This window comes from Canis aureus, chromosome 7 (assembly GCF_053574225.1).
Source record: "Canis aureus isolate CA01 chromosome 7, VMU_Caureus_v.1.0, whole genome shotgun sequence".
NCBI classification, from domain to species: Eukaryota; Metazoa; Chordata; class Mammalia; order Carnivora; family Canidae; genus Canis; species Canis aureus.
In genome coordinates, this window is record NC_135617.1 from 60,943,467 (window position 1) to 60,971,115 (window position 27,649).

Here is a 27,649-nt window from a genome sequence, read left to right on the forward strand (position 1 = left end):
CACGGTCACGTCGCTCCTTGCCGCAGAAGTACGCAGCCCTTTCCCTCCATCACCTGGAAGGCCCGCTCGCGTTTCCTGGGTCGGCCTGCCCGGTCCCCCTGAAACCTACACTTCCAACCCCGAAGCTGTCCTGAGTTCTCACCGGGTCACGTGGCCATGAGTTTCCCAAACCCTACAGCCGTGCTTTGGATTGGTGGAATCACTTTTCCTATTGATTAAAATTGCTCCTCTCTGTGTTGGCCTAGAAAGCTAACAAAGTCCTGCGCAAAGACAAAGGCCCCAGCTCCCAGAAATGTTCCTTCAATTAAGTTGCAGAGTTCCACAGCCCAGAGTGCCCCTTGGCCTTGCCATTGTTCTCATCAGGCGGCCAGGTTTGCTTCTCAGAGCAGCGGCTGGAGGTTGGTTCGCGTTCATACTTCCCTCCCTCCCTCCCTCCCTCCCTCTCTATGCGGAAAAACGGAGGCAAAGACTCCACAGTCTGTGCACAAAAATGATACATTTATTGAAAGAGTATTTTTTTTTAATACAAAAGAAAGCTCTGTACATAGGACTGTGACCATGTCCACTATTCCTGGGTCAGCATCCCAGGGGAAGTAGAAACCACTGACATACTCCATTCACACACACACACTCAGGCACACGCACGCGCGCGCACACACACACGCACACACACACTCCAGAGCCACCAAGAAAGGGAAATACCAAGGGTTGCTGCACATATAAATGCCACCTCATCCCTGACGCACACATGTTCTCCCAAGGCCACGCTCACACAACACACATTATAAGCACTTTGCCTGATTCACTCACTGGGTCTGTCTTTTGTGGGAAAGAGAGGAGGAATTCATCAGTCTCCTCCCCTGGGTGGGGGAGTGGAGAGTGAGTGAGTGATGGTGGAGTGAAACAAGAGCAGAGAAAGGGGGCTGGGCAGTTACAGACCTGAGTCCCAAGCTCCCCACTCTCTGGCCCCTGATTTGCCATGCCCCAGCCTTGTAAGCCACCCATAACCCCCAGCTATCTCCAGGAGAAAGCCCAGAACGGTGACTTCCATCTCGGCACCCCAAATCGGGGCAAGACAGCAATGGGGGTTAGAGGTTATGGGGGTTCTCAGACACATCGGCAAATCATCCCCTTGATAACTAGGCTGTGCGCACAAACTTCCCCCACCCCTTCACCTAATCACAGAAGCAGGATTGTTCCTCCTGAAGGCAGTCACAGGGGTTAATAAAACTCTACCCCAACTGCTGCCCTGTTCTGAAAAAGCTCCCTTTCTGGATAAAGGGGGTGAAGGTAGGCTCTGACACGGGGTAAAAGACCCTCCCCCTATGCTGGCCCATCCTCAAGGTCTACCCCAAAGGGGGCAGAGTGGGGTAGGGCACGGCCCCTGTACAAATTACATAAATACTGAGGTTACACTTAGAAAAATAAAGTCATTTTCTTCAAGGCTTTTTGTCTTAATTTAAAAAAGTTACAGTAGCTGCTCACTCCCTGGGAGAGCTGCCCATTTCTGGCTCCCCTATCTTTATATTCAGCCCAAGAGCTGCTCCCGTTTCTTCTGACCCCCATTCCTGCCTCTCAACCCCTCCCAGACCCCACCCTGCTCACTGCAACTTGGGCCCCAGGCGGCTGCAGGCCTGGGGGAGCACAAGGCTGCAATGCCCATGCGTGTGGCACAAATGAAGTCAGTTGCCTCTACCTGACACCCTCCCACCCCCACCCCCACATTTGGTCTCCCTCTTCCCTCTCCCTTGCGACAGCCCTAGAGGGCAAAAAGAGACCCAGGGCTGCAGGTCACCCTGCCCACCCCGTTGGGGCATGGCCTGAGGGCCCCTCCCCCGGTTTTCTCCTGGCAACAACCCAGGACCGGGCAGTCCCAGAATCTCCCCTACACACTGGCGGGGCCCCGAGCTCATGGGGTGGTTCCGTCCCCAGAGGCCCAGTCAGTTCCGGGGAGCCCCAGGGCTCCCCAGGGAAGGGGAGCTTGGGCAGGGAGGGGGACGAGAAACACGCCATAAAAAAAAGTTTAAATATTTTAAAAATATATATTTATAGATTTGTTTTCACTTCGTCTCCTCAAATAAAAAGTTCAAAATCAACTTTTAAGTAAAGCAGCTGGGGGGAGAGGGGGAAGACAGGGTGAGAGGGAACACTGGCAGTTCCCTCCGACCCAGGAGTTCCTGGAGTCCCAAGGGGACCGGCAGGGCAGGGCAGGTGGCCCCAGGAACCTGCTCTGTGCACAGGCCCAGCTCTCAGGAGCTACAGGGACAATAGGGCATCGTGTGAGGGAAGAAGCCCCATCTCCCCAGGTGGCTCCCTGAGGGGCACGGATAGGGCTCTTGTCACCCAGCCTGTGACAGACACGGTGCTGACAGCAGGTCAGCAAGGAGGCTGGGAGAGGACCCCCACTGCTTCCTCGGGGGAACACGGTGCCTAGTCCCACAGAGGCCTGTGTGTGGGAAGGTGGGGCACGGTCCCATTGGATAAGCTAATACTCATGGCAAACATGGAGCCAAGCTGGCTAGTGGAGTCTGAGGAGGGAGGACAGCCCCACCATCAACAGAAAATGGGAGGTGGAGCCAGAAGGAGGGGAGGGGGAGGGAGGATGGGGTGGAGGGCAGGCTGGCCCATTTCTTTGGCTGGAGTGAGAGGGCTCAGTCCTGTGGCTGCCCACTCCTCCTCCCTGCCTCCCTCCTGCGGCCCGTCAACGTGTGTGTAAAGAAAACGTGAAAAGGCAACAATAAATAAGTGGTGCCATCCCTTGGGCCATCTGTCCAGGGTGGCAGGGCGGATCAGTCACTCTTGGTGCTGTGGGCGGCGTCCAGGTTCACCACCTGTAACTCGGTGAGGTTGCTGCTGCTCCCAGCCTGCTGCCCTATCACAGCCATCTGGAGGGAAGGGGGTGTGTAAGGAAAAGGAGGGCAGGAACTGACCAGCCAGCTCAAGCTTCCCCCTGCTGGCCTGCCTGTCCACCACGAGCCTGACTGGGAAAACAGATGGGCCTCCTGGCTTAGGGAATCTTGGCTTAGACCAATGGGTAAATGAAATCCCCAAAGTCAAGAGAAGGAAATGGCTGGGTTGGCTGAGGTGAGGTGAAGGGTGCCCCCACACCTACCTGGTGAAGCTGAACTGCAGAAACAGGGATCTGCACTGTCCCAGATGGTGCTGTCAGGAACACCTGGGGAACACCACCTGCATTGGGAAACCACAGGAGATACTCAAACTGCTTGCTCAAGAGAAACTTCCAGATACTAGTTGGAATGGAATGCATGAGTATCCTAGTGGACAGCAATGGGTGTGGGAATGTGTGTGCAAGCATCCGTGTGTGTGTGTGTGTGTGTGTGTGTGTAGTTTTATGTGTGGGCATCCTTGTTTGGGTATGGGTATATGAGTGTGTATATCTATGTGTGTATGTGGGGGGCCATTTGGATATGTGGGTATGTGAGGGAGGAGGACATGGTCCCCCTTAGCCCCAGCCCACCACTCACCTTGCTCCTGGACCTGGCTGTGGGACACCTGCATGGTGGACGGCGCCTGGGGGAAGGCATTGAGCACGGTGAGGCTGCCGTCAGCCAAGCCCGAGGTGGGTGCATACATCACCGCATGGGGACTAGGGTACATCATGTGGCCACCCACAGTTGTGGGCACAGATGACGTCATGATGGTGGCAGGCAATGTCACTGGCAAACACAGACACACATTAGGGAGGTTGACACCGGTCCCTACTGATCTCCCCCATCCCACCTCCAGGAGCTCCAGGGCTCCGGAGTCCTCCTGCCATTGCCCAGGTCAGAAGCTTGATAAGACTTGTTCCTCTGATCCCTGTCATCGGCTAAGAAAAGCCTTATTTTTGTTTAAATACCAACCTTCTGTTTGAGCACCAACCTTTAATTGTATCCTATCACACTGTACTATTCAACTGTCTATCTCTCCAATTCTTCGTTCCAAGACCATAAGGTCCTGGGAGAAACAAGAATTGCAATGACTGACCCACTCCAAGGAAACTCAGATACTCCCCTTTGAGGAGGTTCCATTATCCCATTTTTTATTTCTCACCGCTCCTCTCTCTTCCTTTTTTCTTTTTTCTCCCTCTTCCTAAACGTGTGGCTAACAAATTCATCTTTTCAACATCAAAGGTTAATATGCATAAGATCACCTGGGATCTTATTAAAATGCAGATTCTGATTCAGTAGGTTTGGGGATAAAGCTTATGAGTCTACGTTTCTATCAAGCTCCCAGGTGATGCTACTTCTCTGTCCATAGACCATATCTTGTGTAACAAGGTTGTCAATAACAAGAACTTAAAAATAATTTAATTTTGAAAGTGTTTCATCATTTCTGAAATGACTAGAGACACTGAGCAGAATTATAGCTACTCAAAACCTAGAATACCCTCCCACAAGGAGACAAATGCTCTATAAATCTTTCCTGATAATTAAGCAAACATGTGTCCTTGGGAAGTAACTTCTCCTTTCTGGGCCTCCAGCTTTTTATCTGAATGAGAAGAAGGGTGGCTCCGATGGTCCCTAATTTCTTCCTGAAATCCAAAGCCCTACTGCAGGGCAGGATCCCAAACCCAGCCATCCTCACTTGACTTTCCCATAAGGATTAAGATAAAGGTTAAGCCAAAAGCCTCCATCTCCACATTAAGAAATTCTCTGACCTTAGTTATGGGAGGGGTATTGCTGGGCACCTGCTCCTAGGCCTCATGAAGGACGAAGGGCAGGGAGAAGAGAGCTTCAAGCTATACCTGTCCCGCTGGAGGAGGTCTGCGTGAGGTCTGTGCTGCTGTCGCGAGAGGGAGACGCTTGCTGTGGGGCCTGGTGCACCTGAATGGCCTGCACTGGGACCTGCTGGGCCACTGCCCCTCCTATAAGACACAGAGACTTACTCATGCTGTCCCACCCGGCCACCATTGGCACCCACAAACACCCCAGGCCCAAGGTCTGGCATGCTGCTCCCTAACTCCCATAGTTTCCTGGGGGCTAAAGAGGCTTTTCATGTCCTGAATCTTGTCTTCTTGGGTTTCTGCACTCTGCACTGGCCCCTCCCACCTCCTTCCACCCCTAGGCCTTGCCTCTGCCTCCTTGGTTGATATAGGAGCCGGCACCGAACCATCAAGAACATGACCTGTCCTCCAATCAAGGTAGGGAAGTGGTAGAATGTCTACTGTCCCTGTGGCAGGGGGACACAGGGCTAGGCTGGCTAGACAAGGCCAGAGGGTATGGTTGAAACTTATTGACAAGGACAGTAGGGGTCCCAGTGGGGAAGGGCATGCCTCCCAGTGGGACCCAAGTGGCTTCTCTCAGGTTCTGGCTGGCCCCTGTCCACCCTCCTTCTGAGCAAGGAAAGAGGTTCCCCTTGTGCCAGCCCTAAACCCACTCTTGGCATGCTCATTCTGCCCCTTGTGACTCACCAGGCATGAGGGTAAAGCTGGTAGGCAGCTGCATGAGGCCCCCAGAGGAGACAGGGCCACTGCCTGTACTCTTCAGCACAGTCCCGTTGGCACTGCTGACAGCGCTGGGGCTGACGCTAGCAGACACTGGTGCCAGGTAGTTCGTGATGGGGAAGGAGGGGCCGCTGCTGACTTGCATGGTGGTAGAGGTGCTGGGTGCTGTTTGGATGGTGGAGGTGGTACCCGGCAGGTTGGTGACCGTGAACGCCTGTTTCAGTGTGTCCTACACCCAGAGTAAAGACACAGCAGTGAGCCTCTACCAGACTCTGCCCCTGCAGCTTTGTGTGACTGACAGCCCAGACTGGAACCAGTGTGCTTGGGTTCAAACCCCAGCTCTGCCATTTACCTGCTGTCTGACCCCGGGCAAGTTACTGAGCTGCAGAGCTTCAATTTTCTGTCCATAAAAGAAGACTTACCGCATAGGTGTTTTGAAGATAAATAGGTGAATATAAATAAAGTGCCTGACACCTAAAAAAAAGTAATATGTATTTGCTGCTCTTATGATGATGATGATGTCATCATCATAATTTCCTGAATTCTGTGTCCCAATGGACTATGAAAATCACATTGGCTGCGGAATCAGGACATAGGGGTCTATTCCCAGCTCTGGTACTGACCATCTATGTGATCCTGGGGAAATCACTTCCTCTTTCTGAGCCTCAGTTTTCCTGGGGGGGAAATGAAGGGGACTAGGCTACTATGTCCTCTTTAAAAACATCCTTCTAGCTCTGACTTGCTAGGTTTCTGAGATACGGACGGACGAGAGTTTTTCAGGGAACTTAGGGTTTCAGAGAGATCTTGGGTGTTTGGCAATTAAGCACTCATGTCAAATTCTTAAGATTTAAACTACCAAAGGAATTAATTCCTCCAGCAAAATTCCCTGAGAATAAACGAGCCCTACTGTTTAAAGAGTTTGCAACTACAGATGATATGCCGGAAAGAGGGGGAAAACCTGGAGCACTGACTCTTCCCTCGGTGAGCCTTTGTTCTTAGAAGGGGAAGGAGGAAGCCACGAGCTGAGAACCAAGCCCAGAGAACTGAGGGGGTTCAAATCCTGGGGGTGGGTCAGCGCGGGATGTTTGCTAGGCAGCCGAGTTCGAAGGCCCTGATTGGTGAAGGCGTTGCTAAGGCAAACAGTGCCGCTTCTTCCGATTGGCCAGTTAGTGAAGGGGCACCCGGAAGGTGGAGCTCCCTAGAGAAGCAACGGAGGAAGCCCCGCCCCCTCTCCTTACCGGGAAAAGGAAGGGGAAGGCGTAACTAGGGCCGGCATCCCTAGCAGCCGCGAATACACTCCCTAAACGTGCCCAGGCCCGGACATCCTGAAGAGGTAGGCGGCTGGCTAGTTAGGTAGTCTCCAGCCCAGTCAACCAGCCCGCCTCCCGACAGTGCTGGGTTCCCAGGACCCTGGGGCCCACGAGTGCTTCCTTCCTACTCCCTGGCAACCCAGCCTGCTGCGAGGGCAGGGCTAAGCTACGCCCCCGCCCCCAGCAGGGAGACAGCTGGCGGGAGGAATGCAAGGGCCCTGCCAGGCGGGCGGGCTGCAGGCGGGAGGCCGGCCTGGAGCCGGAGCCGGCCTTATAAGGGCACGGAGGCCGCCCGCTTATCTAGGGGGCCGGCCTCCTGTCAGGATGGCGAGGATGGACACCTGTCCCCTAGGATGAGGGGCACTAACCCGGCTCCGTTCCACATTAGTGGGCACCTAACCTGAGTGAGGGAGAGAGGTACCCCCTCCCCTCTCTGCCGGTGAAGCCCCTCCCCTTCCTTCCCCTCAGATAGGCGACCCAAACACACCTTGGTCTCCCCACTGCTGTCGGACTCCGACACCTGGTAGGTGAGGTCTGTCTCTTCAAAGCCCGTGGCACTCATTCTCTGGTCTGTGGTGGGGTCTGAGCGGGGTGGAGAGTCTGGCGAGTTGAGGCAGGTCTGAATCAGTGCCTTGCCAGTCTCACTGGTGATCATGGGCTGCAGTTTGCGGGTGGCAAAGGTATACACATGGCCTGTTTCACTGGCCACCAGCAACAGCACCTGTGTCCCTGTCAGCGTGGACAGCTCATAGGCCTGGGGAGTAGGGGGAAGGAGATGGGTAGATCAGCCAAACTTTTTCTACCTTCCTTGGGAAGTAGGGAAGAGAGGAAATACATAGTGATCTCAAGCCTCTGCTCCCCACCCAGAGACCTTCCTCTCCAGTGACTGGGGCAGGGGGAGGTATCTATCAAGATATCTGAAAGAGAGTTGGAGAGCAGAGAAACTACCCCATGCTACTCCTTTGAGAAGCAGCCACTGACCTGCAGATACCCCAAGCAAACACAGACCCCTAGTGACAGAATGTATAATCTCAGAGGACACGGAAGGGCCCAGGTAGCTGCTCCTGAATACAGCTTGGTGCCAGGAGTCTCACAGAGAGGGCTCCCACCCACCCACTCTTCACTGTCATAGGAACCAGACAGAATGAAGTTGCTATATCACTGGAAGTCCCGTAAGACATTAGGGATAAGGGGTCACATTAGTGCTAAACTGTCCTCATGTTTCTTCCCAGAAACTGCACAGGTCCTAACCTGTTGCCATTTTGTCCTCATGCCCTATCATACTGTGCTACCAGCTTTTTTCTTTCCTTGTCCTGATGCAACAGTGTCTGGAGTGATGGGAGATGGGAGCTAGGTTAGCAGCTACTACCCTGCCATGAACCCAGGGAAGGGACCTACAAAGGTGGCCCCACAGATGGCATCCTTACTCCCAGAAAAGTTCCACAACCCACCTTGGAAGCAGCTCTGGTTTCTATATGGGACAAAAATAAACACCAGCCAATGTCCCCAGGGTTCTAGCTTCTTGTTTCCCAGTTCATCTGCTTCCATCCCTCCCCCTCCCTTTCCTCTCTCCCCTTTTCACTAGATAGCTGGCTAGAAGAGGAAGAATTCCCAGGTACCTCTGCAAACCTCCCTGCCTTCCCCAAAACTCCATGCACAGACACTCCCTAAGGCTGGAAATCCCACTTGTCCCAAAGGCAGATGGTCCTGAAGGCTGTCCTGCAGAGTGCACCGGTTTCCAGTGGATGTGAAGGAAGACACATGGCCATCGTGGGACTCAGTGCCTGCTGGTCAGAGCAGCATCAGTTCTCCTGCACCCTGCTCCCTTACCTGGGGCTCCTGAGCCCCATTTGGTCATCAGCCCTGCCTCTCCTTCCAGCCAGCAATACTTGTGGTGCCCACCTTCCTCCTACACAAGCTGGCTCATTGTTGTTATAGAGCTCCAGCCTCTTCACCTCCATACCTTCCCGTAGGCTCCCTGCTTTTCCGGCACCCACCCCCGAACACCAGAAAGCACTGGGTCTAGGGACCCCCGCGTCTCATCACCACCCACCACCCATCACCACTCTCCACCCCTTCACTCCGCAAGGGCCCTCTTCCTCTCTAGCGCCCGTCACTCCCACCTCGGCGCCTTTCCCTCTTCTCTGGACGTTCCGGGCATCTCCCCTCTCCCCACATTTCCCCGGCGGCCCCTCCCCTTTCGCCCTCCCGGGGTAACAGCCATCCCCTCCCACACACCTCCTGCGGACTCGCCGCCTCTCACCTCCGCCTCGGCTCTGCCTTCCTCCCGGGCTCCCCCGGCGTGTCCCCACCCTCCCGGTCCCCCGTGGCCGGGCAGCCTCCGGGCCCTGTACCTTCTTCATGATGCCCGTCTTCCTCTTGCTGAAGGTCGTGTAGCGCCGCAGTTTGTTGTCGATGAACTCCATCTTGATCTTCACGCGGCCCCGAGTCTTCTTACCCGGCTTGGCCCCGCTCACCGCGCCACTCACCGGCCCATAGCCTCCGGTGGCCGCCGCCGCCGCCTCGGGCCCACCGACGAGCTCCATCTCGCTCAGGCTCCGCTTCAGGCCGCGCCGCTCCGCGCCCAGCTCCTCCTCCTCGCCCGACTCCGAGTCGCCCTCGCTGCCGCTGTAGAGGGCCCCCGCGGTGGGCGCCGGGGTGGTTGTCGCTGCTGCTGCAGCCTCCCGCTCGAGGCGGCCCGGCCCGAGCCCCGCGCCGTTCCCGGGAACCCGGCCCCCGTTAGCCCCGCGAGTCCCGCCGCCGCCGCCGCCACCTCCCGGCCGCCCCGTCGGGGTCCGGTTCAGGCTGCCCCCCAGGGCCGAGCCCCGGCCCAGCGCCGCCGCGGCCCCAGCTTGGCTCGGTAACATGGCGCTCAATGCAGGAGGGCGGACGGGCAGTCAGCGAGGAATCGGAGCCGCCGCCGCCGCCGCCATCGGCTTCCCGGCTCAACCCGGCACTCCCGCTGCTGCTAGAGCCGCTATCGCTGCCGCCGCCGCCGCTGCGAACCCGGGGCCCCTGCACGCCCGGGCCGACCTGGGCCCTCACTTTCTTGCCCCTGTGGCCCGGGTTGCCCCAGGCCGCGCGGAGCGCCCCCTGTCCGTCTGCTAGGGCGGCGCGCCCGGCGGCCGTCAGCGTCCCCCGGGGGGCAGGGGCTGCTGGCCGCGGCCGAGACGGCGGGTGGAGGGGGCCGGGACCACGCGCTGGCGGCGGAGGGATCCCCCAACCCTTCCCCCCATATAAAGAGATACAATGTTTCCTTTTATGGCGAGGCCGCTCCTTATATGGTGAGCCCCTGCGCCCCCGCCGCATTGGTCCGCGGTTCCGGCACCTCCGCTCCCCATTGGCCCACAGGGAGCGCTTATTTGCATAGACATACCGAACTCGCTGCTGTCATTCCGCGTCAGACGGCGACTCCGAAAGGGGAGGAGCCGAAGCCTCTTAAAGGAACAGGAGAGGAGTTACCGACTCCGCCCCCCGACCAGAGAATGGTAGAATTGGGAGGGACCGGAGGAGAGGAAGCCTGGGAGTGGACCCAGGCGCAGTCCTGCCGCGGAACGCTAGCAGCCCAGGGAACGCCGCACTGGAAGGGCTGGAAGCAAACACCGGGGTAAAACCTGAGAGGACTGTGCGGGTTGCAGTAAATGATATAATACAGCCCCAATTCCAAGGGAGTACAGGGATTGGAGCACTTCCCCACGCCTTCCTGAGGGAGACAAATTTACTGGCTAAGCAAAGGAGGCTTGGGTCCCCGGAGTCCAGACTCGTCGCTTCCCCTCCCCCCGACTTCCTTTCCCTTTCCCTCTCTTTTCAAGGCGACGACACTTTCCCACCAGGCTGGCTCCCCGGTCCTCATTCATCATCCTCTATACTGGAGGGATCTTTGGCAGACGGACATCTGGAAAAGACCGAAGGAGACAGTCGGCCTCCCGGTCCCCGAAGGGGGCAGGGAGACGAGATGAAGATCAGTGAAGACTTCCAGCTGCGGGCTGGACTGGGGGAGGAGGTGGTCCCAAGGATAAAACCCACCCCACCGCCTGTGCAAAAGCCTGGGAAAATGTAGAGCCAGGCAGAAAGTTACAGCAAGTAAGCAAGCCAGTCAGCCAGCCAGCCAGCGCGCGCGCACACACACACACACACACACACACCCTTCTATGGATAGCCCATTGGGGGTGGGGAAGGAGGTAGTTTAGTTGGAAGAGGAGCGGGACAAAGCCCAGGTTCAGGGTGTGGGTCGACGTCCCAGCTCCAAAGCCTTGAACATAGCTTGGGCTTTGCTGTTACAGAAATTCAAATCTGAGATCAGCCTCTTCTCTAGCCCTGTGCCTGGAAACAAGTATTGGACCTCTCCAAATTCCATCATATTCCTCATCGTTGGTACCCACCCCACGTTGGGATCTTAATGCAAATTAAATGAGATGGAGACTAAAGCATAAAATGGTCAGTGAATAGTTAATAGAAACTATTAGGGTTAATAACTCCTGGGATAAACATTGGGCTGTCTTTAAGGAGATGAGAGAATGATGATTCCTGCCTTCAAAGTTTTTTTGTGAAGATTAAGCAGTTGGTCATGACCCTTTGGTGGTGGTGGTAATGAAATGAACTTAGTGTACTGCAGTGAGCATTTAAAATAATAAATTAGTGTGGGTATCCCTGGGTGGCTCAGCGGTTTAGCGCCTGCCTTCAGCTCAGGGCGTGATCCTGGAGTCCTGGGATGGAGTCCCACGTCAGGCTCCATGCATGGAGCCTGCTTCTCCCTCTGCCTTGTCTCTGCCTCTCTCTGTGTGTCTCTCATGAATAAATAAGTAAAATCTTTTAAAAATAAAATCGGGGCAGCCCGAGTGGCTCAGCAGTTTGGCGCCACCTTCAGCCCAGGGCGGGATCCTGGAGACCCAGGATTGAGTCCCACGTCAGGCTCCAAGCATGGGGCCTGCTTCTCCCTCTGCCTGTCTCTGCCTGTCTCTCTCAAGAATAAATAAATAAAATCTTTAAAAATAATAATAAAATAATAAATTATTGAGGGATCCCTGGGTGGCGCAGCGGTTTAGCGCCTGCCTTTGGCCCAGGGCACGATCCTGGAAACCCAGGATCGAATCCCACGTCGGACTCCCGGTGCATGGAGCCTGCTTCTCCCTCTGCCTATGTCTCTGCCTCTCTCTCTCTCTCTCTCTCTCTCTATCATAAATAATAAATAAAAAATTAAAAAAAATAAATTATTGAGATTACAAAATACAAGGGCAAATATTTTTGCATAAAACTTTTGTTTGCATTATTTTTAGGTTGAATTACATACAATGGCCATTTTATAGATCAAGAGGGTAGCATATTGCCGATTTCATATAGTTCAGCGTGGGTGTGTACCAGATAAAAATGTCGATTGCATTTCCTACTGTGAGCCAAAGTCCAAGGAATTTGATAAACAGTGAAACAAGGTATGTTCAAGTGATTTGTGAGAACTAACGTGTGTATATATATGCTCATCAACCTCTAACTACGGGAGTTAAGAGCCCTACTCTTCCCCATTTCCCAACAGTTCCAAAGATTTTTTTTTCCTTTTCCTAATTTACTCTACATAACAGGTAGTTTAACATATGGAATGTGTTAGCTTAAGAGGAAGAACAGGTCAAATACATACATGGGTTCCAAATGGTGCTTGGGACTGTGATTTATCTTGAGTAGTAGTCATAACCACAGCCCTGGGCTGATTCCTGCCTGCCTTTGAAAGACTTTTTTGAGACCACTAGTTTAGACATGTGCAGGGTTGACAACCCTTAGCAGTGCACCCCAGAGGACAGCTACTGACTGCTGCATGCACTGGGTATGGTGTGTGGAATGAGCACAGCTCTCAGTTACCCTTTGTCACATAGACTGACCGCTTCCATTTCACCCAATCCCTGGACCATTGCACACCAGCCTTAGTGCCCTACACCAGACTGAATTACTGCATGTTCCAAAGCCAATATTGTTGATATAAATAAAGCCAAGATTGAAAACTGGCTCACAGGGCACCTGGGTGGCTCAGTCAGTTAAGCATCTGATCCCAGGATCCTGGGATGGGGTCCCTCATAGGGGTCCCTGCTCAGCAGAGAGTCTGCTTCTCCCTCTGTTCCTCTCCCTATTTGTTTGCTCTCGCTTTCTCTCAAATAAAATCTTTTAAAAAAGAAAAAAACTGGGGCTCACAGATGTGTTTTGTTTGAACCATGTAGTGTTTTTGAAATCAGGAGATTTACATAAAAATCTGGATTCTCTCAACAAATTCCAGTTTAAAAAAAAAAATTCCAGTTTTTAGCAACTCCAGATCTTGCACCCACAAAAGCACTGTAGTGTGGAGCTGAACTGAGTGGTGGCCATAGCAGAGGCTTCTGCTCTCAGGTTCTATAGTCTCCACATGGCTCACTGAGCTCAGATAAGTGCCCTGCCTGGCCTCTCTGGAATGTGAGTTTGGTGCTTCTCTGATAAGGCCTATATCAAAGTGGCCCCTATGAAAGATGGGAGCTCATGTCCACCCCAGACCATGAAGGACCTCCAGAGGAGCATCAGAATCATAGCCGGATGCCCCAGATACCATACCATTCCCACCTTGACCTCTCTTTCTCCTGATTTTTTTTTAAAATATTTTATTTATTTATTCATGAGAGACACAGAGAGGGAGAGGGAGAGGGAGAGGGAGAAGCAGAGACATAGGCAGAGGGAAAAGCAGGCTCCATGCAGGAAGCCCGATGTGGGACTCAATCCTGGGACTCCAGGATCATGCCCTGAGCTGAAGGCAGGCGCTCAACCACTGAGCCACCCAGGCATCCCTTTCTCCTGATTTTTATCACCCAAGTAATACCAGAACAAAATTAAGAATTGCTTTTAAAAATTGCTATTACACACACACACACACACACACACACACAAAAAAAAAAAAAAAGGAGAGAGAGAGCAAGAAAGAAAGAGAAAACCAAAAACTACCTCTCTAAAAGTGTTTGCGTTTGGAATTAACCTTTACACAAGGATGCTTCATGGAGTAGAAAAAAAGATCTCAATTGTGATGGGAGCATTAGAGAGAATAGAAAGGAAAAGAGGTCTTGAGTCAGTGTGCCCAGGAAAAGTCTGGAAAGCCACACTCCAGAGGCTAGTAGTGCTTGCCACTGGAGAGTAGAGTTGGAGAGAGAGGAGTGTGTTTTTTGCTTTATACAAGTGTATACCATTTGACTTCTTCCATGATCATTGTAACTTTTTTCTCTTAAAATTAAGCAAAGAGGGCACCTGGGTCATTCAGTGGTGAGTGTCTGCCTTTGGCTTAGGTCATGATCCCAGGGTCTTGGGATCAAGTCCTGCATCAGGCTCCCCCAGGGAGCCTGCTTCTCCCTCTGCCTATGTCTCTGCCTCTCTCTCTTTGTGTCTGACATGAATAAACAAAGTCTTTTAAGAAAATTAAGCAGAAAAAAAAAAAGAAAATTAAGCAGATAGAAACAGGATAGAGGTAGAATAAATGGATCTTGGTGATGGGCTGCATAGGGGAGAGGATACACAGGGAGGAGGGCTTATGATGGATGGAGTAAGGGTGACTATCACCCCAAAATCGGTACCATTGATGGAAAAAGAGAATTTGGCTGGAGAAGCAGGATTTTGAGGGAGTTTTCAATTAGGGCCCAAAGAAGCAGGCAGTGAGAAAAGCCCTGGAGGAAATGGGAAGTGTGGTCTGCAGCTTGAGGCAGAAGCTAGAATTGAAGCTAATGCTCTGGGAACTATCCACACTGAAGGATTGATTAAAGCCACACAAGGTGAGATGAGATTCCAGAGGGTGAGCACACAGAGAGAGCAAAGCCAAGAACAGAATCCAGAACAGCTAGCTCTGGGGCAGGCAGGCAGAAGGAAGCCTCAGCCAGAGCTGGAGAAAGCTGGTCAGAGAAGGCGGAGATGGCTTACCATCACCAACATCAAAAGAGGAGAGTCTGAAAAGGCACATGTGACCAGCAGTGTAGCCATGGCCCATTGGTTAAGAAAGACCAGGAACAAGAGGAGGATTAGCCATTGATCTTCTAGAGTAGCACCTTCCTAATACTTCCGAGCACAACCCACAGTTAAGAAATCATTTTACATCACAACTTATGGTGAATTAGATTGCTGTCCCCAACTCTTCACACTCTGTGGGTGGAATAGACATCCAATATCTTTTTTTAAAAAAGATTTTTTAAATTTATTTGACAGAGAGAGAGAGAAAGCACAAACAGTGGGAGCGGCAGGCAGAGGGAGAGGGAGAAATAGGCTCCTCGCATGCGAGGCTCCATTCTAGGACCCCAGGATCAAGACCTGAGCTGAAGGCAGACGCTCAACTGAACCACCCATGTGCCCCAACATCTGGTATCTTTTGTCACATGACTTTACAGTACCTCCTACTGGTGTTGATGTTGGGTTGCAACGTGTGATTTGTTTGGCCGATAAAACATTAACAGACTCATGATTATATATATATATATGTGTGTGTGTGTGTGTGTGACTGGCTTGACCCCTTATGCCACTGTCACTGCAGGAGAGAATGCTCTGGAGCGAGCAGAGTAGACCCAAACCAGACCTACAGCCTGGAGCCAAGCCCAGCTTAACTCAGCCAGGTCCAGGCAAGATCAGCTGAACCTCACCAATCTGCAGATCCATGAGTGACAAAAATAAATTGTTGTAAACAGCTGAGATTTGGGGCTTATTATACAGCATCACCAACCCAACTGCTGACATAAGCCAGGACACACAAACATGTATCAAATCTTACAAACAAAATTTTGTAAAAGAATTTTTACCCTTAAGGTATACAATGTACTCTGATAATTTCTATTGTTTCATTCTTTATTTTTTATGTTTTTAAAGATTTTACTTATTTACTTGACAAAGAGAGAAAGCAAGCACAGTGGAAGAGAGAGAAGCAGACGCCCCGCTGAGTAGAGAGCCTGACACAGGGCTCGATCTCAGGATCCTGGGATCATGACCTGAGCCAAAAGCTGATGCTTAACCAACAGAGCCACCCAGGAGCCCTTGTTTCATTCGTTTTTATTTTTATTTTTATTTTTATTTTTCATTCATTTTTAAATGCTGGCTGCAACACATACTTTGAAAAACAATGTTCTAGAAAAACTGTTCTTGGGGTTTTTTTCCTCCAATACATCTGAGGAATAGAACACACTGTATAGCAACAAGTGAGTGGCTTACTTACTAGCTGTGCAACCTTGGCGAAACTACCAGACCACTTAAACCTTCAGTTTCCTTTTTTTTTTAAAGATTTTATTTATTTATTCATGAGAGACAGAGAGAGAGGCAGAGACACAGGCAGAGGGAGAAGCAGGCTCCATGAAGGGAGCCCAATGTGGGACTCGATCCCAGGACTCCAAGATCACGCCCTGGGCTGAAGGCAGGCGCTAAACCGCTGAGCCACCCAGGGATCATTGTCCAACCTTCAGTTTCCTAATCTGAGACATGGGCACAATAATATCTGGCTACAGAGTAGTTGCAGAGATTAAATGAGATAATGCATGTTGAGTGCTTATCAAAGTCATCGGTATAAAGCAGGTCTCCAATAAATATTAGCTGCCATTTCCATTCCTGAGAACTACAGTGAGGAACAGAAGGAACCCAAGCAATTTCAGAGTTAAGAATGAGTTATGGGTGGTGCCTGGGTGGCTCAGTGGGTTAAGTATCTGCCTTCGGCTCAGATCAGGTCCTGGGATCCTGGGATCAAGCTCTCTGTTGGGCTCCCTGCTCAGTGGGGAGCCTGCTTCTCTCTATCCCTCTGCCCCTCCCCCCACTCATGTTCTCTCTCCTTGTCAAATAAATAAAATCTTAAAAACAAAAAGAATGAGTTATGGACTACTTTCTTTTGGATGGGGCATCAGGCTGAAGTTACTGGAATAAGGCAGCTGATGACTGATAACAGCAGCTCTAACTAACAAACGGGCAAGAATCAAACCAGTTGAGTGCCCGCAACAATGGCATCAATGAGGCATCAAGCACCACCTCTCTGCTCCGTTCTACCCATACTCTCTCCCTCCTAGGGCCCTAAAGGGATTCAGAGACCTGATCCATCATTAATGCTTTCTCCAATCTTTAACATACCCCCTCTTTCCTCCTTCTACCCTCCCCACCTGAGCATGAGGATTAAGCCCACCAGCAAAGAATAAGTAGCTGGCATTCAAAGAGCAACACGGGGTCACACAGACAAGTGGTGTCTTGCATCCTTCGAGCCCATATTCTCAATTGTTCCATGAACTACAGAGAAAGACCAGAGTCTACTCGTTATTCCTGTCCAAACCCCACCAGACTTCATGATGGGACACGGATGCTTCTGGTAAATGAGGGATAAAGGGAGGCCATCCACGGGCTAGGGCAGGGAATGAGCATTAGAAGCAGGTTGTAAAAAAGGCTTCTTTATTGAGAGCAGCGAGTGTTAAAAAAACAAAAACAAAAACAAAAACAAAAAACAAACGAACAACAACAACAATACAGGTGTGAGGCAGGGGTGGCCCACCCTCCCCACCTCTTCCAGGGTCCACCCCTCCCTCCCATGCCCCCCACCCCACGCTGCAAGTACATACAAAAGCCGCCCATGGTGCATACAAAAAGGGCGGATTATATAGTGTCAAAAGCTCCTGAAAACTCCTTCATCTGCCAGGCACTTAGGATGAGGAAAGGAGAGAAGGTGGGGAGGAGACATGGGGCTGGGTCAGTGTGCACAAGTCCATGGGGTGAGGACTCACTGGCGCATTCTCTGTAGTCCTGGTGCAGACCCAAGGTGGGCCTGGTAGACCAGAACTCTACAGGAACTTGAGTATATTAAGGAGCTCCCCTCAGACCCAGCTCTTCTCCAGCCGAGCCCTCCCTGGGCCAGGTTGGCAGGTGAGTGGTAGAACTGGACCTGGTCAATGGGAGGAGACCCAGGCCAGAAACTGGGGTTACCTGAGGTACCCATACTGTCCCTGATGGGGGAAGTGGTGGCAGAGAATGCTGCCCAGCTCAAGGCTCTAATGACTCAGTCTGGGTCTGAATCAGCCTCCCCAAAGGGCTGAGGATGAGGAAGAAGAGGAAAGCCCAGGCCCTGCCCAGACCTTAATAGTGCCTGTGGTCCCAGGGTCCCTGGGGCCAAGGAGGAGAGGGATCTTGCCCATCATGCTGTGGGTACCCCTCAAGAAGTCCTCCCTTGCCCACACCATCCTGAGGCACAGCCTGCCTGGGCTCCTTCCTCACGGCTTGTTGTCTGCGGGGTTGTCTCCCAAGGTGTTAGCGATCTCACTGAAGGAGGGCCGGTCCTTGGGACTGAGGGCCCAGCAGCGTTGCATCAGCCGGTAGAGTTTGGAAGGGCAGCCCTCAGGCTGTGGGAGTCTAGCCTTCCCAGCCTGCAAGTCTGCAGGGAAGATGGTGGATGGAGCATTAGTTGAAACATTTAACCACCTGTCCAAACCCCATGGAGCCTGTAGTTCCCATAAGCAGCCATGTGAGGGCGACTGGGGGTCAGGGGTGCTGGCCAGTGGTGGGTGGGCACTGACTCAAGGACCATAAGGAAGTACCTTGCAATCAAAGGTGATGACTCCCCTGGCCCTGGCCCCAGCAATCTCTGGCTGGTGGGGGAAGGGTTCACGGGAGGGAGCCAATGCATGAGGACTGAAGTAGGGTCAACGGGCAGGCATCAGAGCGGCTGGACTGGGCACTGGGGTCAAGGACTATTTACCAACCACTATAAAAGTATTAATCAGTATGTCAACTGGAGTAGCCACATCTGTGCACCTGCTAACACCAGCCCTGAGAGGTGAGACAGGCTAAGTGGGCCCCAAGACGCTGAGCAAATTCTCTACCTGGAGCACATCTGGAATTGTCCCTTAGAAACACCAACCGCCTACCTGCCAGCACTTCGTCATCTGCCTGCCCACTGTGGGGCATCTCTCCGTGGGTGAACACTTCCCACATCAGCACACCAAAGGCCCAAACATCTGACTTGGTGGAGAAATCCCCCTCCAGGATTGCCTCAGGGGACATCCAGCGCAGTGGCACCCAGGCCTGACGGAAGTGGTAGTACTCGCTGCAGGAGAGAAGGACACACAGGACTGGGCTGGGGCCTCCATGGCTCAGAGGCCAGATGGGGAACACAGCCTGGGATCCTAACCTCATCCCAGGTCCAAGTCTCAGCCCCAGGCTGAAACCCAACCCAAGGCACCCAAAGAAATCAGTAGCATTTATGCCGAGCACAGGGGTGCAGTAGGTGAAAATCTGGAGGCCACCACATGGGGTCTGATGGTAAAAAATTCCATTAAGAATCCAAATTTGCCTAAATGTTCATATTTTTAAAAGCTAACAATCACATATATTTTCTGTTTAAAACAAAACATGAAAAACGAGACCACATTAAATGGAAAGAAAACTTAAAGAGCTTTACTAGCAAGCGATATACCAATTATGACTAAAGCAACAGCCAGACGAGCTGCAGTGACTCAGAGCCAGGGTGATTCGTAGGGGCATTCCCCAAGAGGCTGTACAGTGTGTGCAGGCACTCCAGAGCAATCTCTGGCTGTGGCTGCTGAGCTCGAAGTCTTTGGGCTTCAAGATGGTATTTACTGAATTCATCAGAGGGAAGCATATGAATAGTTAAGTTACAGATAAATTGTTATAAAGTTTGACTAGTTATTTAAAAAAAAGGCTTGTAATGTTTTATCCCCAGAATAAAATGTATAAGCATCAGGGACCTGTGGTCCATTGGCTAGGAAGCCTGCTGCTCATCTGGAGAAAGGATGGGGTGGGGGGTGGGGGGGCTCTGTCCCCTGCCCAAGCCCTCCAGCTTTGGACCAAGCAGACACTAAGCCCTTTCTCACACGCTCCCAAAGCCCATGTGGCCTCTGCCCGGCACCATACCCGACTTGTGCCCTTCTACCTGTTGTACACGTCTTTGCTGAGCCCCAGAGCCGACACCTTCACCTGTCTCTGGGCGCTGACCAGGCAGTTCCGAGTGGCCAGGTCCTTGTGCACAAAGCGATTGTTGGACAGGTGCTCCATGCCCAGGGCTACCTGGGTGCACAATGCCACCTGCAACGAGAGAAGGCCCTTTCAGAGGTGCTGGGACTAGAGATCAACGCAACCGTCCTCGACACAACCCTTGTTGAGGCCTTAATGCCATCAGTGCAATGCACAGGAAGCCCCAAAACAAAGACACAACAGCTTCTCTTTCCCTCTCTGTAAAATGTGGGTATTGACAGCCCCCGTCTCACTGGGTTGTTAGAAGAACTGAGTTGACTGATCCTTGGTTTTGGCTGAGGTCATGATCTCGGGGCCATGAGACAGAGCCCCAGCTTTGGGCTCAGCTCAGCAGGGGGTTTGCTTGAAATTCTCTCTCTCCCTCTCTCTCTCTCTCCCCCTCTGCCCCTTTCCACCACACTCACACGCTCTCTCTCTAAAATAAGTCTTTTTGGGGATCCCTGGGTGGCTCAGCGGTTTAACACCTGCATTCGGCTCAGGGCGTGATCCTGGAGTCCCGGGATCAAGTCCCGCATCGGACTCCCAGCATGGAGCCTGCTTCTCCCTCTGCCTGTGTCTCTGCTTCTCTCTCTTTCTCTGTGTCTTTTATGAATAAATAAAATCTTTAAAAAAATAAAATAAGTATTTTTTAAAAAGAGAGAAAAAATAACTGGGCAGTAATCATAGCTTACGTGTCCCTTTTTTACTTCAAAATTATGCATTTTCTTCTCGTTATGTTTAAAACAAACAAAACAACAAAATGTGTGTATGAGTACAAGTGTATAAATATACATACACACGATTGATTGCCTCCAAGGAGAGGAGGTGGGGACTACAGAGTAGAAAAAGAGGGAAATTTAAATACTGTTTAAATTGTGAACTGCAGGAGCACGGGTGGCTTAGTTGGTTAAGCGTCTGCCTTCGGCTCAGGTCATGGTCCCAGGGTCCTGGGATGGAGCCCCACCTGGGGATCTCTGCCCAGCAGGGAGTCTGCTTCTCCCTCTGCCACTGCCCCTTCCCCTGCATGTGTTCTCTCTCTCTCACTCACTTTCTCTCAAATAAATAAAATCTTTTTTAAAAATTGTGAATTGCATATGGAAAAATCTATAATGTGTACATGTGTATATATATATGTATGTGTGTGTGCATATATATATACACACACACTTCCACAAATAATCATAAAGCTCACACCCAGGTAACTGTCACTAAGTAAACAAACAAAAACAAAACCCAACAATGCTAGAATCCTTGAAATCACAAGCGTTCCTTCCTAATCGTTTATTCTCCCTCTTGAGAGGTAACCACTATCCCAACTTTTATGATAATAATTTCTTGGCAAGGGACGCCTGGGTAGCTCAGCGGTTGGGCGCCTGCCTTCAGCACAGGTTGTGATCCCGGGATCCAGGATCAAGTCCTGCATATTGGCGTCCCCAATTCATTTATCTTAATGCCAATGAATTTTTTTTTCTAGTTTTTCTCTCTTTTTTTTTTTTAAGATTTTTTTTTTTTAATTTATTCATGAGAATACACAGAGAGGAGAGAGAGAGAGAGGCAGAGTCACAGGCTCCATGCAGGGAGCCCAACGCGGGACTGGATCCCGGGTCTCCAGGATCACGCCCTGAGCTGTAAGCAGCGCTAAACCGCTGAACCACCGGGGCTGCCCGCCATTCTAGAAAATAATATGGAGTTTCCTCAAAAACCTAAAATTGGGGCACCTGGATGGCTCAGTTGGTTGAGCATCTGCCTTCAGCTCAGGTCATGATCCTGGGGTCCTGGTATTGAGCTCCATGTTGGGCTCCCTGATCAGTGGAGACCCTGCTTCTCCCGCTCCCTCTGCCCCTATGCTCTCTCTCAAATGGATGGATAAAATCTTTAAAAACAAAAAAACAAAACAAAAAAAAAACTAAACTAAAAATAGGGACACCTGGCTGGCTCAGTTGGTAGAGTGTGAGACTCTTGATCCCAGGCTCCTGAGTTTGGGTCTCACCTTGGACGCAGGAATTACTTAAATAGATTTTTAAAAACTTAAAACAATTTTTTAATTAAAAAATTTAAAAGTCATACATAAATGGTTTGGGAAGAAACAAACAATACAGAACATGTTTAAAAGTTACATAAAACTATACTTTGCTAACATGAGCAAAAACAAAATGAAACATGGTCTCAACCTGTATTGTCAAAAACAGTAGCCTCTCACCCTGTGTGACTACTTCAGTGAGTTAAAACTTTTAATATTTTATTTATTTGAGAAGGAATGAGTGAGAAAGAGTGAGCATATGAGCAGGGGCAGAGGGAGAGGGAGAAGCAGACTCCTCTGCTGGGGCAGAGAGCCCAAAGCAGGGCTAGATCCTAGGACCCTAGGATCATGACCTGAGCTGAAGGCTGACACTTAACTGACTGAGCCACCTAGTGAATTAAAACTTAATTAAAAATTTGGTGCCTCAGTAGCTCTGGTCACATTCTAAATGCTCAGTAGCTGCATGAGGCTAGTGACTGCCACAATGAACAGCAGTAGATGTGAAATATTTCCATCATTGCTGGGAGTTCCTTAGCGCTGATCTGAGCCACCATCAAACTGGACCTATCTACGTATCCGATATATTGGCTGACATTGCATCTATAGCAGTGCTGAAAAAGGATGCCACCAAAAGTTAGGAAAGAATCTCATCTTCCTGGTGTATTTTCCTGATCCAAAGTGAAGACAAAAGACCTCCAGATAGCTTCCAACCAAACACATAGAACCAGTGGTGAGGATTAAAGAAGAGGTCAGGCGAGCAGGTGCACCAGGATGAATAACAACCCCCTGGGTCAGAGTCCCCTCCATGGTATCTCCATGGAAAAATAGAATCCACCATACACCCAAAATTGCCCCCATACTGCCATCCTCAGAATGCTCCATGTGCCACTGGTGGTAAAAGGGCCAGATGACCGCTGAAGTGGTCCTATCATTAACAGATGGACTCCACTCCAAGCTTCAGAACTGCAGGGCATTGTCCAGCCTTGCAGGTCATCTATAAGGGACAAAGGCTTTTGTGATACGTCCTCGTAGGACTTCCCAGTCCCCTCAGCCTGCTCTCTGTTCTGGCTTATTAGCGTAACAGTCTGCCACTAGTCAAGGGAAACAGAAGAGAGTGGACTTGGCATGGTGACTAACTTGCTATCTTTCCAGCGGGGCGGTGTTTCTAGAAATACTGGCTAAGTGAGGAGAGTAAAAGGGAATTCTGTTAGATACCAGCCAATTAAGTGTTTCCTTACCACTGGGCAAGGTGCCATCAGATGGCCACAGGATTCGTTTTCAAATACCGTTATGAAAGCCTGCTCTTTGGGAAAGACCAGGCCCACCCCTTCCTTTCCAACATGACCGTCTCAGGGTTTGCCCAGGTTCTGGCTAACCCCTCGTGACACTGTGGTGCTGTTTTCATGCTACGGCATCTAACTACATACTCTGCTGTCCTCAAGGTGTGCTGAGCTGACCCTCTGCTCCTTATCCCGTCCTTAGCTTGCAGAGACCCACAGAGAAGTCACAGGTTACAGCTGCCTGACTTCAAAATCTCCATCATCTCATCAGATACTTGAACAGGCATTATCTATAATTATGCCAATACCCAGGGCCTGTGTCTGATTTCCATCACCATCCTCTGTAGTCCTGAAATTCTCCTGAGGGTTCCGGCAGCCACACCAACTAGGCACTCTCATTTCAATTTGACCTGACCAGGGAGCACCCTGCCTCCCATGCCACCCCCCCTTAAAAACTTAACTCTTCCTCCTTCCATTCCCCTAGAGCCCTAGGAATATAAAGTGGCATAACAGCTCACTAGATTATTAGTACAAGGAAACATCTACAAGTTTTAGTATATCTTTCCTGTGAATCTTCATGGAATCCTCAAAAAGCAGTGTTTTTCAAACTACTGATCAAGACCCACATGGGTCTCAAAATCAATTTAGTGGGTTAAATAGGATCGAAAATATCAACTGCATCAAATAGTGTTTTGAAGTATAATTTGGGTTCTGTGTGTGTGTGGCATGATGTAAAACACATTTCTTATAGGGGATCCTGACAACAAACATTTCAAAGCTACTATCCTATATACCAGGACTCCTTGAACCTTAATGAGCTTAAGAATCAGCTGGAGAGGGGCACCTGGGTGGCTCAATCTGTTGGGCGGCTGCCTTTGGCTTGAGTCATGACCTGGGAACCCTGAGATCAAGCCCCACATCCGGCTCCCTGCTCAGTGGAGAGTTTGCTTCTCCCACTCCCTCTGTCTCTGTGTGCGTACATGCATGTGCTCTCTCTCTCAGGCTCTCTCTCTCAAATCAATCAATCTTTTTTTTTTTATAAGGATGGCGGTGGAGGTTATGCCGCACACAACCTTCCTTTTTTTTATTTTTAAGATTTTATTTATTCACAAGAGACACAGAGAGAGAGAGAGGCAGAGACACAGGCAGAGGGAGAAGCAGGCTCCATGCAAGGAGCCCGACTCGGGACTCGATCCCAGGTCTCCAGGATCACACCCTGGGCTGCAGGCGGCGCTAAACCGCTGCGCCACCAGGGCCGCCCTCAATCAATCAATCTTAAAGAAAAAAAAAAAAAAAGAATCAGCTGGAGAGCTTATCTGAAAATCGCAGGTCCTCAGACCCCATCCTTAGATATTCCTAGACCCTCAGTCTAGAAACCTGCGTTTTTTATTTTACGCAAACCTCCCTTCCCATTTGATGTAGAATATTGTCCTATGAGTGTGTAGAACACAACTTATTAAAGCTCCCTCATCAGATTTAAGCTGCAAGGGGGAGAAAATGGGAGACAGATCCTTAGCACAGGTGGTAATAACTTTTAGCTAATGAGAGTCCTTCAGGTCATGTGACAGAGGTAACTAATGGACTTCTTCCTGTCTGCCTATGTCCCTGTCGCAAAGAAACCTACCTGACTCCCCTCTTTCCTGCAGCCATCCCCTTCCTGCCATTCAACTACTTCCTCTCCTTGAGAACTGAACTCAAATTGTTCTTTTGACCAGGAAACCTTCTTTGTTAACCACACTGTCCACCTAAAGGATGTGAAAGTCTTTAATATCTCTTGATTTGTATTTCTCACTCACTTTCCGTGTCATACCTGAAGTCTATAAGGCACATGCCATAATAATTTTCCTAAGCTCCCCTACTAGATCCTAAATGCCCCAAGGATGCCTGACAGTTTCCATTTTGCAACCCCAAGGGCCCTTATGGCCATGACTGGCTCAGTAACAATTCACTGGCTCCTTGCATGTCCTGAATTGTGAAGTTTGGGGCCCTGACATCCTATTTAGGCAGAGTAGCACCTCCTGTCCTGTGGCTTTCCATCAACAGCTACTGCAGACAGCTGCTGAGGCTTCAAGACGATGGAGGCAAGGGATTGGTGTCAGGAGGCCAGCCACAGACAATGTGGGGCCAGATGACTCGTCCTATGTGGGCCTCAGTAAATTCATCTGTAATTATGAAGAAGTCAGCCTGAGGGGCTCAGACTGACTTCCCCAGAGAGAGCAGGGGTGACCAGGGTGCCACTTGCCTGACTAATCAACGAGCCATGTCTTTCTGCCCTGCCTCCAGAACCTGTGACCTGGGTCAGCCTACAAGGCAAGGAAAGGTCACCTGCTAGGGAGGGCCCTAGGAGTCACTGCCTACCTCTGAGCTGTGACTTTTGCTATCAGCTTGATAGCAGAATACCCAGTCTCAGGGAAGGAGGCAGATGCATTTCAGAGGGGAGGGAAGGAGGCTGTGGGCAAGAAGAGCTGGGCCACAGAAGGTATCGTCTGAGATGGGCAGAGGGTAGTAGGCAAGCTTTCCCTTCCTCACAGTTTCAAGCCAGGTTTGCTCCACCATGGGGCCCCAGCCAGGGATCTGTGCCCAGAAGGTGGGAGGAGAACCGGAAGGAAAGGCTGGGCAGCCGTAGCCCAAGTGAAAGTGAGAGTGTGAAAACCACAGTGGGTGAAACATGGCAGCCCTTTCACCGAAGAGACTTCCACACTTGGGTGACAAAACACTGTCGGGACCACACCCTGCCCTGCCCGATCCTAGACACTTGGGCTGCTCACAGCTCCTCCAAGTGCTCACTCCAGGGGGCAGACATACCGCTGCAAGCAGCAAGGGCAGAGAGCGCCGCTTTGAAATGACGGCACCTTGGCAACAGAAAGGCATCTGGGGGCTACATGACTAGGAAAAGTCACTTAACCTCTCTAAACCTCCGTCTACCTATGAAATGGGGTAATTACATCTGTTTTGGAGGACCACTGTGATCGCTGAGATAACACAGGTAAAGTCCTGCCTGGTCCACAGAGAGGATTCCATCAGTGGCATCTCTGTCATGATGGCTACCCTTGATCCTGGCCCACCCTTGAGGACCTCTCCCGCCCCGTCCTCACCTTCTGCTTCGTGCTGAGGGGCTGTGACTTCAATTTTTCATCCTTGCTCTGGGAAATCCTCAGGAACTGTTTAAGGTCTCCCTAAGGGAAAAGTGAGGCATCTCTGTCAGGTCAGAGCCCAACTATTACCTCCAAAGCATCACACCAAGCAGGGGCTCAGAGTGGCCGCCCTGGGCAGGGGAGGAGCCCTGGACGTGCACCCCCACACCCGCCAGCCCCCCTCCCTTGGGGGAAGTCCAGTGGGAATTTAAAAATATAGAGGAGATGGCTCCTAGAAGCTCTCTGTTGGAAAGACAGGAGGACTGGCATTCCTATTCTCACAGGGGGCCCCCTGGACAGGTGGGTGACAAAGCCCCTGCCCTCAGGGAACCAAGAGGAAAACACAGCTCCCAACTGTCACAGACCCCTGAGAGGAAACCCCTGTCCTCTGGGGGGTTTATTGTCTAATGAACAATAAAGTGGGAATAGCAGTAGCAGAAACATACATCGAGTACTCAAAAACCCTTGCTCCTTCCCCTTCCTGCCAAGCTTGGGATGTGACAAGCAGCAGCATAAGGACCAAGCAGGTAAGGCCTAGCTGGGTTGGGGAATGCAGAGTGAGGGGCAGCTCAGGGCATGACAGCTGGGTAGAAAGAGAAGTGTTAGCTGGAGAGTGGGCTAACACTGTGCCCCCGATGGTACAGGATGCAGGAAGGAAAGCTGGGTCTGCTAAGTTTATTCTCAAGGGGTGATGAGTCCTGCAAAGAAGGAAAAATGACAAACCAATGAAAACCTGGGTCAAGGAAGGCAACCTAGAACACATCCGTGTGGGTGTGTAGCATGAGAAGCTGGGATGAACTGGGAACCGACCCCCAGACATGGGGCTGGCAGAGAGGAAGGAGGGAGCACCAGGCAAGAAAAGGCAGGTGTCAGAGAGATAGCAGGGAAAGGAGGCTGAGTGTCTCCAGGGGCAAGAGCAGACAGGCTGAGACCACATGAGCTAAGGCTCCCATGCTGCGTCCCCACCCCCGCCGGAAACTCCCAGGTGCCCCCAGCATACCAGGTCCACATACTCCAGCACCATGTAGTGGGGCTCAGCCTCCCGGCACAGCCCCAGGAGCCGCACCACATTGGCGTGGTTCAGCTTCCCGAACATCTCGAACTCCCTCCGGAAGTCCAGCTGCTGCTGCTCATCTCGGCTCTGCAGGCTCTTCACAAGCACCAGGGTCTCTGCCACCCCTTCCTCCAAGCCCTGCGCCTTTGCCAGGAACACCTCCCCAAACTCACTCTTCCCTGTGGGTACAGGTTTGGAGTCAGCCAGCTGCCCTCACCCCAGCAGAGAAGTTCCTGACTGGGGAGGGTGCCCTGCCTCTCCTTGCCACACAGAGGGGAATCTTCGCTGCATCCCACTCAGTTGGACTGGGCACTGAGCAAACCACACTGCACCCCACCCTGTGCTTCATGGTCTCCAAAAGTAAATCGAAGGGGTAGAACTGATGATATCCAGCATTTTCCAAAGGATGGCTTGTATGAGAATTCTAGGTAGCTCTTGA

General features: G+C 51.3%; 2 protein-coding genes and 1 long non-coding RNA gene across 7 annotated transcripts in view; 1 reads left to right on the top strand and 2 right to left on the bottom strand.

Annotated features, from left to right (window-relative positions):
- Positions 1–477: 477 nt before the first annotated feature.
- On the bottom strand, positions 478–9,976 carry SRF (serum response factor). 2 transcript variants are annotated; one of them, XM_077903943.1, is made up of 7 exons: positions 9,111–9,964; positions 7,244–7,510; positions 5,414–5,675; positions 4,748–4,867; positions 3,486–3,677; positions 3,113–3,189; positions 478–2,885 (listed from the first exon to the last, which is right to left on the bottom strand). In XM_077903943.1, the coding sequence occupies exons 1-7, from the start codon at positions 9,621–9,623 to the stop codon at positions 2,790–2,792; spliced, it is 1,527 nt and encodes a 508-aa protein (XP_077760069.1). In that variant the 5' UTR covers positions 9,624–9,964; the 3' UTR covers positions 478–2,789. The 2 variants fall into 2 exon arrangements, with proteins under 2 accessions (XP_077760069.1, XP_077760070.1); XM_077903944.1 differs by lacking the exon at positions 7,244–7,510 and having other exon boundaries at positions 9,111–9,976.
- LOC144317495 (uncharacterized) lies at positions 6,608–15,423 on the top strand. 4 transcript variants are annotated; one of them, XR_013383513.1, is made up of 6 exons: positions 6,608–6,779; positions 8,454–8,546; positions 9,145–10,363; positions 10,569–11,193; positions 12,033–12,185; positions 15,272–15,423. It is a non-coding gene; the product is annotated as an uncharacterized LOC144317495 (long non-coding RNA). The 4 variants fall into 4 exon arrangements; XR_013383512.1 differs by having other exon boundaries at positions 6,609–6,779; positions 9,145–10,839; positions 11,040–11,193; XR_013383514.1 differs by having other exon boundaries at positions 9,145–10,839.
- Positions 15,424–17,134: 1,711 nt separating this feature from the next.
- The window catches only part of PTK7 (protein tyrosine kinase 7 (inactive)), a 63,979-nt gene continuing 53,464 nt past the window's right edge, over positions 17,135–27,649 (bottom strand). Inside the window, exons 16-20 of the mRNA XM_077903945.1 lie at positions 27,157–27,389; positions 26,118–26,198; positions 19,643–19,794; positions 18,618–18,796; positions 17,135–18,124 (exon numbers count right to left, since the gene is read on the bottom strand). Of these exons, the coding sequence (XP_077760071.1) occupies positions 17,964–18,124; positions 18,618–18,796; positions 19,643–19,794; positions 26,118–26,198; positions 27,157–27,389 (806 nt within the window). The 3' untranslated portion in view covers positions 17,135–17,963. The remainder of the gene's footprint in view (positions 18,125–18,617; positions 18,797–19,642; positions 19,795–26,117; positions 26,199–27,156; positions 27,390–27,649) is intronic.